The following is a 13,067-nucleotide window of genomic DNA, read 5'->3' on the forward strand; positions in this document are numbered from 1 at the left end:
TGGCTGACTGTAGCCTCAGCTTCCCTGGCTCAAGCAGTTCTCCTGCCTCAGCCTCCCGGGTAGCTAAGACCACAGGTATGCACCACCACACCCAGATAATTAAAAAAAAATCGTAGACATGAGGTCTTGCTTTGTTGCCCAGGTTGGTCTTCAATTTCTGAACTCAAGTTATCCTCCCTCCTTGGTCTTCCAAAGTGCTGGGATTACAGGTATAAGCCACCACACCTGACCTTTCAACATCATATTTCATTAGGGAATTGCAAATTAAAACAACAATGAGGTATCACTACAACCTGTTAGAATGGGCAAATCCAAAACACTGACAGCACTCAAAGCTGGTGGAGATGTGGAACAACAAGAAGTCTCATTCATGCTGATGAGAATGCACAATGGTATATCCACTTTGGAAGATAATTTGGCAATTTCTTATAAAACTAAACATACTCTTGTCTCGGCATGGTGATTCACCATGACGGTTGCCAGCACTTTGGGAGGCTGAAGTGGGCAGACCACTTGAGTTCGAGAACAGCCTGGCCAACATAGCGAAACCCCGTCTACTAAAAATTAGCTGGCCATGGTGGCGGGTGCCTGTCGTTCCAGATGCTCAGGAGGCTGAGGCACAAGAATTACTTGAACCCAGGAGGTGGAGGTTGCAGTGAGTCGAGATGGTGCCACTGCACTCCAACCTGGGCAACAGAGAGAGACTCTGTCTCAAAAAACAAAAACAAAAACAACCCCCACCCCCACACACAAACCTAAACATACTCTTACCATACAATTTAGTAATCACTCACTCCTGACAATTAACTAAATGAACTGAAAATTGTGCCTACACCAAACCTGCACATGGGTATTTATAGCAGTTTTACTCATAATTGCCCAAACTTATAAAGCAACCAAGATGCCCTTCATCTAGGTGAAGGGTTTTCAGTAGGTAAATGGATAAATAATCTATGATACATTGAGACAGTGGAGTATTACATGTCACTAAGTTATCAATCCAGAAAAGACCTGGAGGAAATTTGAATGCATATTACTCTGAAAATGATGCAAATTTGAAAGGCCACATACTGTATGGTTCCAGCTATTTGGGAAAAGGCAAAATATGGAGACAGTCAAATGATCAGTGGTTTCCAGGGACAAGGGACCAGAGAGGGATAAACAAAATTTTAAATTTTAAAAAGAAGATTTTTAAGGCAGTGAAACTATTCTGTATGGTACTATAATGGCAGATCCATGTCATTCTATGTTTGTCAAAACCTATAGAATATATAATACCAAGAGTGAACCCTAATGTAAACTATGGACTTTGAGTGATAATGATAGTCAACCAGAAGGAATAGCACATTCCTGGAGGGACTTCAGAGATTAGAGCCACTGTCAAGGACTTGAAATATGCAGGGATGTTGATACCCACCACATTTCTCATTCAACTCACATATGTGACGTGTGGAAAACAGATGGATCTTGACCAAATGCAGTGACTCATGTCTGTAATCCCAGCAGTTTGGGAAGCTGAGGCAGGAGAATTGCTTGAGGCCAGGAGTTCAAGACCAGCCTGGGCAATACAGTAAGACCCCCCATCTCTAAAAATTGAAAATAAATAAATAAATTTAAAAACAGGTGGATCTTGGAGAATGACAGTGGATTATTGTTATTATAAGCTTAACCAGGTGGTGACTCTGATTGCAACTGTTGTTCCATATGAGGTTTGTTAAGGGAATTAAGACATCTCCCTTGTACCTGGTGCATAGCTATTGACAAGACAAATGCTTTTTTTCCCTCTGCAATGTCTGTTGGTAGAAAACAACCAGAAGCCATTTGCTTTTAGCTGGTGGGGCCAGCAATATACATTCACTTTCCTACTTCAGGGGTATATCAATTCTTCAGCCCTGTGTCATAATTTAGTCTGCAGGTCTCTTTCCCTTCAGCAAGATGACACACTAGCACATTAAATGGATGATAGGCTGACTGAACTTAGTAAACAGGAAGTAGACTTTAGTAAGACATTTGCCTGTCAGAGAGTAGGAAGTAAATCTGACAGAAATTCAGGGGACTTCTACCTGAGTGAAGTTTCTGGGTGTCCTGTGTGTGGTATGGGATATGTTCACCTATATCTTCTAATGTGAAGGATTAGTTGTTATACCTGGCACCTTTTACAACCAAAAAGGAAGCACAGTGCTTAGTGAGTCTCTTTACTGTTAGAGACAACATATATGTCATTTGGATGTGCTACACTGGCCCATTTACTACATAAACAGAAAAGCTGCTGGCTTTGGGTAGAAACCCAGAATGGCAGAAGACTCTGCCATAGGTCCAGGCTGCCCTTCACGGTGCCCTGCCGCTTGCACCATATGATCCAGCAGATCTGATGGTGCTTGAAGTGTCAGTGGTATGCTGTTTGGAGCCTTTGGCAGGTCCCTATAGATGTAGAGGATAATGATCTTTTTATTTGATTAAACTTTAGAACCTGAACCTGAAGAGCCTGAAGACTTTTTAGAAAATGCAAAACATGAAGAGGTAGAGGAAGAACCTAAGAAGGAAGAGGAAGAAGAAATAGAAATAGATGCAGAAGAATCAACAATACTAGCCAACTTGGAACGACTTTGGTCTTTTTCCTGTGAATTAACCAAAGGCCTCAATGTGAGCAGCCTTGCCTGGAATAAAACAAATCCAGTAAGTTATCAAACATTTGAACAATTCTGTTTCTAGCATTGAAGGGAAATTATCAAGTTTGAATAATGAAGAATTGTTTTCCTTAGATATGGGGTAAGGAATTTAAATTTTCCATAACTCCTAAAACAAGTTCCAGTTTAAAAAGGGGGAAATGCAAATAGTTACAATAATGTTTTTCTCTTTTAATATAGTAAACATTTAATATGCAAAACGTTACCATTTTTATTTTAGGGGATCTACTTGAGACATGGCATTCTTTGAATTCATGTTAGATATGGAGAACTAAACTAGAAGATTGGTTGATTTATTTTAACGTATACCAAAACTCATGTGCCCAAATTCGTATCAACCTCAAAATAGTTATACTTGGAAGTGTATACTTAATCTAGTGACCCTACAAGTGTGCAAAATAATTTCAAGATTCCTTAAAATACTGTTACCACTGATATTAGCAAGTGCTTAAACAGCACTTAGTATGTAGCAGGCACTATTGTGTTTTAACTGTACTAACACATCAACGCTATGAAATAGATACTATTATTTTTCTCATTATGTCAAGAGGAAACAGAAGCACAAAAAGCATAAATAATTTGCCCAAAGTTACACAACTAGTAAGTGAAACAGCCAGAATTCAAATGTAGACATCTGGCTCCACAGTTCTTGCTTTTAGCTACTGCACTGACAAAAGTCATCTTGAGGCAAATAAGATGAATTGTCAAGTTGGAGAATTATATGTTTGCTTGTAAAAAAGAAATAATTATAGAGTGATGAGACTAATTTTCTTCTGCGGTTTATAAACTGATTCTGAAGGTATTTCCGAGTCAACAATTCCAAAAATTTTTCAGGTAATGGCAGGATCTTCAGAATACATATTTAACATATCACTGAAGCAGTCAAAACCAATTTATTTAAATTATATTGTAGTTTGTATGGTTAAGAATTAGCCTTACTATTTTATTTCCACATCTTATCAGGTGCTGTGTGCAAACATGACAGTTGTCAGTTATTAAAAAACAGAAAGTCTATAATCATTTCCATTGAAACCTAAATAACACATTATGTGTATTATTTCGTAACAAAATTAAGTACTTTTATTATCATTTTGTCTTTATAAAACTATATTTGGGACTGCATGGCTGATTAGTGGAAATAATTTTAATTAATTATTTAATTAATTTTTTTGAGAATTGGGGGTCTTGTTTTGTTGCTGAGGCTGGTCTTGAACTCCTGGTTTCTAATGATCCTCCCACCTTGGCCTCCCAAAGTTCTGGGATTATGAGTGTGAGCTACCAGCCTGGCCTGTAAATAGGATTTAATAAATCAGTAATAAAGATATGTGAAACATTTTTAGAAACTGAATATACTAGCATTTTAAAAATTAATGCATTGCTATGGAGATTAATTTAAATCATTTTGAATGAAGCTAAATATAAACATATTACAGATGGAATCTATAATATTTATTAATTCATTGTATCAATATTTATTGAACATCAACTCTGTGCCTGGCACACTGCTAAGGCACTAGAGATACAGTAGTAATGAAGTTATACATAGATCCTGTCTGTATAATAATTTCCAATGTGCTATGATTAGGAAAAGAAACAGTGCTGTGGGAACACATATGAGAAGCTCTTGAATGTTTCTTAGAGAAAGTAATGCCTCTGCAGAGTCTAGAAGAGATAGATAGGGATTTGTCTTTGTCAGTGTGAAAAGGGTAGTAGTGAAGAGTGTTTTTAAGACAGAGGGTATTGTGGAGAGATTATGTTGGCGTGAAAATAAGGTGATGATAAGAAAATATAATATTGTAAAATTAAATGTATTCTGGTTACAAAGCAGAGGGGATTTGTTCAGTTATTAAACTTTTGCCCATTTGTATTTACATATGCAGTTCTTGAAATAACCTCCTGTATTAGGCAGCTCATGCTGCCGTAACAAAATATTACAGACTATGTGGCTTAAACAACAGAAATTTATTTTCTCATAAATCTGGAGGCTGGAAAGTCTAAGATCCAAGGGCTACTGATTTAGTTTCTGGTGAGAGCTCTCTTCCTGGCTTGCAGTGGCTGCCTTTTCACTGTGTCCTCACGTGGCAGAGAGAGACCTCTGGTGTATTTTTCTCTTTTTTTTTTTCTTTTTTTTTTTGAGACGGAGTTTTGCTCTTGTTACCCAGGCTGGAGTGCAGTGGTGCGATCTCCACTCACTGCAACCTTCGCCTCCCGGGTTCAAGCAATTCTCCTGCCTCAGCTTCCTGAGTAGCTGGGACTACAGGCACGCACCACCATGCCCAGCTAATTTTTGTATTTTTAGTAGAGACGGGGTTTCAGCATGTTGACCAGGATGGTCTCGATCTCTTGACCTCGTGATCTACCCCCCTTGGCCTCCCAAAGTGCTGGGATTCTCTTTTTATAAAGTCACCAATCCTGTCACATTAGGACTCCATCCTTATTACCTCGTTTAACCTCGAATTCCTCCTAAAACCTTTATCTCCACACACAATCATATTGGAGGCTAGGCCTTCAACATATGAATTTTAAGAAGACACAATTCAGTCTATGGCACCTACTTTCAACTTAGGTGTCCTTTATTTTACATTTGAAATAATTATGTCATCCTCAATAACTCAAAAGATATTATAATCTGTTAATACAATCTCAGAACACTACCTCAATATGTAAAAGAACTTGTTAGCAATTGGTTATTTTTAGGTGCTTATCTTTTAGTCTGCAAATGAGAAGCATTATACTGATTAATTTTTTTGCTTAGAAATATGGAGGTATAGAATATAAACAGATGATACACTGGCATTTTTCCTCTTAGTTGAAATGTCTTACTACTATTTTTAATACAGCTTATTAATATATATCTTTATACATTTATCAATATTTTTATGCTCTCTTCTCTTATTTTTAAATGTATTTTTTTGATTTTCAGGATCTCTTGGCTGTTGGATATGGGAACTTTGGATTTAAAGAGCAAAAAAGAGGATTGGCTTGCTGTTGGTCAATAAAGAATCCCATGGTAACCCAGACAAAAATAAGAAGCATTTTTATTTGGCTAACTGTTGACAAAATCCTCATAAAGCATATAAAGACGTAATAATTAAAGTCTAGAAAATTTTATCAGTTGAGACTTTTTTTTGTTTAACTTCATAGCAGTTAAAATTTATTCTTGTTGACATAGGGTAAAGATAATTCATTTATTCATTCAGTCAATATTTATTGAACATGTACTATATGCCATTATATGTGATGATGCAGAGTTTAACCATTATTGATTTTCACAGCTAATTATAAAGAAAAATGAATCTGTAAATGAAAATCTTTTGAAAATTATGCTTTTAAAAATACTTGGTTGTTTCTTAATATATGAATACCTCCTTATCACCTGTTATTCTCAATAGATATAAAATAAATTAATATGACCTTCTTACTGTCATACATTTTTCGAAGAGAATGAATAAGAATTATAGTAGTATTTTTGCTAAACAGCCCTAGTCAATCTGTTACTTTAAAGTTTTACATTTAGTTTTAATTCACAACTGAAATGCAAAGTGGAAAACTTAGAGAAGGGTGAAAAGAGCATATAAAAATGACTAAAATTTTTATAAATAGCTCTACTCTGTAACATATGTAACAATGTTTGAATAAACTTAGCTACATCTCATATAAATCTGGGTTTATATAGCATGAAAGAACAGAAGAAGCAATTTTAAATGTGGAGGGATTGACATTGGATTCATCACCAGTAGTTTGTCTTCTTTTTTATGTAGGTGGTTAAAAACAGGAAAGGATTTAAATTACACATTAAAACAAAACAAACTCTTCATGGGGTTGTAGAAAAGAGTAACTTGGGAGTTTTGGAACTTTTTCTGTTCATTCTTTAGATTAGATAACCCAATCATCCAAAACAAATACTAGAAGACACTATACCAGAAGACAGAAACAAATACCAGAAGACACATGCTAGATGATTAGTTTTTTGTTTCCATAAGAAGGTAGACATGTGATGGTAATACTAATCCTGCTGAAAGATTACCAAAATATAATTATTATAGAAGCCTGTGCTGTACTTTTCCTTCCTCCCTTCCTTCCTTCCTTCCTTCCTTCCTTCTTTCCTTCCTTCCTTCCTTCCTTCCTTCCTTCCTTCCGTCCTTCCTTCCGTCCTTCTCTTTCTTTCTGAGATCGGGGTCTTGTTATGTTGCCCAGGCTAATCTCAAACTGCTGGTCTCAAGTGATCATCTCACCTCAGCCTCCCTAGTAGCTAGGATTATAGGAGTGAGCCATCATGCCCAACATTCTATTTATTTCTTAAAGCCATTGAGTGCTGAGGTTTCATTGTTGTATCAAAGGAAATGACCAAGTGAGGTTTTATTCTCTTCTATACCAGAAATTAGGAAGACAGAAGTAACTGAAGTAGGTTAACTATTCTCACATACACACTGCTACCAGACTAAATCTCAGTCATCATTATATTCTGCCTTACTGTGGTCTACAAAAACAAGTTGAAAATGTAATTTTTTTAAATTTAGTGGCCAGAACGTATTTATCAGAGTCCATGTGGAGTTACTGCTGTGGATTTTTCAATTGGATCACCTAACCTTTTAGCAGTTGGTTACCACAATGGCACAATTGCAATTTATAACGTACGGAGCAACAGTAATGTTCCAGTTCTGGATAGTAGGTAAGAACCCAAGGATAAAATAAATGTAGAATACATGCTTTTTCAGGACGATTTACTCTAATGTTATTTAGTTTCAAGTAAATATTTATGTTGTTATTGAGAGTGATACCATTATGTTTGAAATATTTGATAATCTCTCATATTATCTCTCCAGCTGGAATGCTCTGTCCTAATAGCTCCTTCAACTACTTCTCTTCCCATCTCACTAACAAACTTCCTCTGGCTTGACAGTTTATGCTTATTCTTAAACTATTGCTTTGGTTTCACTTCTTCCAGGAAATCTTCGCATTCCTTTCCTTTGTGCAACAATACATACCTTTATCATAGTACTTATCACATTATATATAAAAATTATTTATGTGTATTTATATGTAAATCTATCCTATTTGTCTATCATCTATCTATTATCTATTATCTATCTGTCTATCTATCTATCTACCTATCTTACTAAAGAGGGTATAAGTTATTTGAGAGCAAGAATTGAATCTTACATACCTTTCTGTCATCAGCATATCATATAATATTGGACATGTAACAGGAGTCCAGTAAGTGTTTGAGGAGTAATGAATGAATAAATGAGTTATATGAGGAAAGCCAAAAAGTTAAAGGTGAAAGATATTAAAGATGCTAAGTTTTTGTAATAGACTGGACACCAATGGGGCATGTTTGTAAGTGTTTGAGTAAACTTAGCTAGAACTAGAAATAACTATTAAAGCAGAGGTTCCTGAACTTAACTTTCAAATTATTTGCAGTTTTGTAAGCATGGCCCTCTGTGCTTGTTTCTGAAAAGAGGGTTCATAATTTTCACCAAAAAATCAAAGATATGTATGATTTTAAGAATGTTCAGAATAGATTGCATTGGAGGGTTTCTTTAAAATCCAAGAAAGTCAGTACTATGAAAAGGGCATCACATTAATCTGATAGGAAAAGAGTCTTTAATCTGAAAAGTGAGTTTAATTTTTCAGAAAAATTTTAACTGTAATTCATAGAGAGAGTCAAACCAGTGGGTAATCTTGAAAGTAGGAAGAAAAGTGAAATACAGAAAGAAGAATTGTTTACCTGGATAGGATTTAGATGATTAACAACTTAATTCATAAAAACGTTAAAAAGATAAAAATACTTATATTTAGTGTGTCTAAAATAAAAGTCAGAATGTACAAAACTAAACAAAGAAAGAGTTAATGAATAGAGTAAGAAAGGAAGATTCTGAAAAGAAAGAACATTTTTGCTTTTGTATTCCTGTTATGATAGCTAATATAGTTAAAGACCAGTACAATTTTTCTTTTGTAAGAAACAGAAAAAATAACAATGACTTTAAGTAGAAGAGTGGTTGTCTTTTTTATTTTTCAAAATATTTAAAATAAAAGTTAATTTTGAACAATAAAAGGATTGTATAAGTAGGTCATGATCTTCTAGGAAGCTGACCTTATCTCTTATACTCAAGCCTTTAAGGAGTTATTATTATTATTTTTTAATTTATTTATTTTACTTTAGGTGCATACTATATCTGGCATTTCTCCCCATGTTATCCCTTCCCACCCTCCCCTCCCTCCCCATCCCCTGCCGTCTCTCCCTTACCCCCCCAACTGCCCTTAGTGTCTGATGCTCCTTTCCCTGAGTCCACGTGTTCTTGTTGTTCAATACCCGCCTATGAGTGAGAACATATGGTGTTTGGCTTTCTGTTCTTGTGTCAGTTTGCTGAGAATGATGGTTTCCAGTTTCATCCAGGTCCCTACAAAGAACACAATCTCATTGTTTCTTATGGCTGCGTAGTATTCCATGGTGTATATGTACCACATTTTCTTTGTCCAGTCTATCATTGATGGGCATTTGGGTTGGTTCCAGGTCTTTGCTATTGTACACAGGGCTGCAATGAACATACATGTGCATGTGTCTTTACAGTAGAACAATTCACAGTTCTTTTGGGTATATACCCAGTAATGGGATTGCTGGGTCAAATGGAATTTCTATTTCTATATCCTTGAGAAATCGCCATACTGTCTTCCACAATGGTTGAACTAATTTACTCTCCCACCAGCAGTGTAAAAGTGTTCCTATTTCTCCACATCCTCTCTAGCATCTGTTGTCTCCAGATTCTTTAATGATCGCCATTCTAACTGGTGTGAGATGATATCTCAGTGTGGTTTTGATTTGCATTTAAGGAATTATTATAATGATTATTTATTCAGTATTTTTCCCTGTTTTAGTGAATCACCTCAAAAACATTTGGGACCTGTATGGCAACTACAGTGGATAGAACAAGATCGAGGAACGACAGGAGATGACAAAAGAGAAATCCTAGTTTCTATATCAGCAGATGGAAGAATCTCCAAATGGGTTATACGAAAAGGACTAGACTGTTATGGTAAAAGGAAAATCAAGTTGTCTTTCTGTTGTTACACGCTGAATTAAAAATTTCTAGTTAACCATGTGTGAAAGGTGACAAATTATGGTTTGGCCAATAGGAAAAAAATTGGGCTTGATCATTGTTTTTCTAAGTAGCTAGTTCTAGTGTGTGCTAATTTTAGCCTAATTACATGCCAAAGTTGGCAGAACTAATATAATTTGCAGGAGAAACACACAAGATATTTGTGGTACTATTTCTTATAGTAAATCACAAATTATATATGTTTTTCTTTAAATACAGATTTGATGCGATTAAAGAGAACTACTGTTGCCAGTAACAAAAAAGGAGGGGAAAAGGAAAAGAAAGATGAAGCTTTGATATCTCGACAGGCTCCTGGAATGTGTTTTGCTTTTCATCCCAAGGTAAATTATTTCACTCTATTATTTGCCACTGGACATAGCAATTTCCAGAAATTGAAGTGTGTTAAGATATAAAACAAGACCAAATATTAGCCTGTTAATGAAGACTGTGCATAATCTATTAGAGACAGAAGGTAGATAAGTTATCACCTGGGCTAGGAGATGCAGGGAAGAGAATAGGTGAGGAGGAAAAATGGGGAATGAGTACTAATAATTATCAAGTTTTTTGGAGGGTGATGAAAATGTTCTAAAATTGATTGTGGTGATGGTCTCACAACTCTGTGAACAAACTAGAAACTATTGGATTATATACTCTATATATGTGAATTATATGATATGTGACATATTCCAATAAAGCTTTTTAAAAAATAATGTGCTTTGTAAGTGAAAAAATAAACACAGTTGTAACTGCTAACCTAAGGTAGAACAGTACATTCCAGTTGGCTATACCATAATCTTTATCTGGTTTTGCATACAGATAGATGAAAGGTGTATATTTCTGAGGAATTATGGAAAGATTTTCTTTACAACTTCGTGCTTAACATGAATGCCTCCCCTTGCCCTGCTTGGCCACTCTCCTGCTCTGTCATACTTACAGAAACATAATCCACTATATAGTCTTCTACATTTCAATTCATGTGGTGACTCTCAGGATTTGGGGATTAGGAAGGCCACTTAAATTTTATGTTTACTAAGAATCAAATCAAAGTGCAGTTAATGAAGTCCTCCTTTTTCTAATTTTTTTTAATCTGAAGATACTTTGTTTTTAAATTTTAGTTTTTGTGGGTACAGTGTAAGTATATTATGGGATACATGTGATGTTTTGATATAGACATGCAGTGAGTAATAATCATATCATGGAATATGGGGTATCTGTCCCTTCAAGCATTTATCTTTTGTGTTACAAACAATCCAATTATATTCTTTTAGTTATTTTAAAGTGTACAGTTAAATTATTATTGACTATAGTCACCCTGTTGTGCTATTAAATACTAGATCTTGCTCATTCATTCTATTTCTTTGTACCCATTAACTATCTTCACCACCCCCTCACCACCCTCCTTACCCCTAACTACTTTTCCCAGCCTCTGGTAACCATCCTTGTACTCTCTATCAATCTGGAGATACTTTGGAATCAGAAAATTCAGCCACCATGATAGGCTTTTAAGAACATGGATTCCATGTTTTCTGTTACATGTAATATGATCATCTCTTTGGTGACACCAGCATCTACCTCATTATGCAAACCAAAACTTGAGCTCCTCTATTCTACCCTATCAGCCAAATGCTACTTAAATTTTATTGTCCCATCCCTTCCAGTCCAAGGCTGCTATTGCTAAAGTAGTTTGGGCCTTTTTTATTTTTTACCTTTATTGCTATAGCCATCTTCTAACTTCCTTCATTCTCAAATTCACGTAATTCACCTTAACTTTGACTCCAGAACAGTAGTTCTCAATGTGGGCAGGGAGGGGAGAATTTTCCCATTCCATTAAGGAACATTTGGTAATGATTGGAGATAATTGTGGCATTGCAGTTGTCAGGAATTGAGGTCAGGGTGGGTAAGTGCTACTGGTGTCTCTGGGAAGAGACCAGAGGTGTTGCTAAATATCTTTCAATGTACAGGCAGCCATCACCCTCCTAGTGCACATCAGTTCCCGACACAGAATTATCTGGCCCCAAATGTCAATAATGCTAGGTTGAGAAAACCCAGTCTAGTGTCCTGAAGTGTCCTTGGCATAAGGAATTCAAGATGATCATGTGCTCTATAAATAAAAACAGTTTTACTTCTTTCTTTCTAACCTGGTTCCCTTTTATTTCTCTTTCTTGTATGATTGCACTGCTTACAACCTCCAGTAAAGTGATGGTAGAGATGATGAAAGTATACATTCTTATATTGTTCCTGATTTTAGAGGAAAAGCCTTCAGTCTTTTACTCTTAGGTATGGTGTCAGATGAAGGCTTTTTGTAGATGCAATTAATCAGGTTGAGGAAGTTCCATTACATTTCCAGTTTGTTGGGTGGTTCTTAATTGGAATGGATATTGGATTTTGTTAAATGCTTTTCCGTTTCTGTAAAGATGATCATATGGTTTTTCTTTTTAAGTTTGTTAATATGGTGAATTAGATTATTTTTTAATGTTTATCCATGGAATAAACTGGTTTTTTTTTTGTTTTTTTTTTTTGAGACAGAATCTTGCTCTGTCACCAGGCGCCAGGCTGGAGTGCAGTGGTGCGATCTCGGTTCACTGCAACCTCCACCTCCTGGGTTCAAGCAGTTCTCCTGCCTCAGCTACCCGAGTAGCTGGGACTACAGGTGCACACCACCACGCCCAGCTAACTTTTGTATTTTTAGGAGAGATGGGGTTTCACCATGTTGGCCAGGATGGTCTTGATCTCTTGACCTTGTGATCTGCCCGCCTCAGCCTCCCACAGTGCTAGGATTACAGGTGTGAGCCGCCAGGCCCAGCCACAATAAATTTTATTTGATTGTGTTTTATTACCCTTTTAATATACTAATAAATTGGATATGCTGAAAATTTGTTTAGAATTTCTGAATCTTTTTGTTTATGAGAGATTGATCAATATTCTTGTCATGTCTTTGACTTTGTTATCTAGGTAATCATGTCCACATAGACTTCTTTTTAGAATGAATTTTCATAAAATTTGTATGATTTCTTCATTATATACTTAATAGAATTAACCATCTGGGCCTGGAGTTTTCTATGTGAGACATTTAAAATTTTTAACTACTAATTGAAATTTTAATATATATAGGGTTATTATGGTTATTTATTTTTTTCTTGAGTGAGCTTTGGTAATTTGTGTCTATTAAGGAATTTGTCTGTTTTATCCATGTTGTGGAATTGATTGACATATTTCCTTAATAACTGTGGAATATATAGTAATCTCACCTCTAATTCTTTTTTTTTTTTTTTTTTTTTTT

The 13,067-nt window shown here is 35.6% G+C and overlaps 1 protein-coding gene across 1 annotated transcript in view; it reads left to right on the forward strand.

Moving 5' to 3' along the window:
• The window catches only part of DNAI4 (dynein axonemal intermediate chain 4), a 97,938-nt gene that overhangs the window by 63,177 nt on the left and 21,694 nt on the right, over positions 1–13,067 (forward strand). The window contains 5 exon segments of the mRNA XM_017532484.2: positions 2,468–2,676; positions 5,611–5,697; positions 7,208–7,359; positions 9,567–9,724; positions 10,007–10,128. Coding sequence (XP_017387973.1) covers positions 2,468–2,676; positions 5,611–5,697; positions 7,208–7,359; positions 9,567–9,724; positions 10,007–10,128 — 728 coding nt within the window.

The sequence above is a fragment of the Cebus imitator genome, unplaced genomic scaffold (assembly GCF_001604975.1).
Source record: "Cebus imitator isolate Cc_AM_T3 unplaced genomic scaffold, Cebus_imitator-1.0 Scaffold3, whole genome shotgun sequence".
Classification (NCBI taxonomy): domain Eukaryota; kingdom Metazoa; phylum Chordata; class Mammalia; order Primates; family Cebidae; genus Cebus; species Cebus imitator.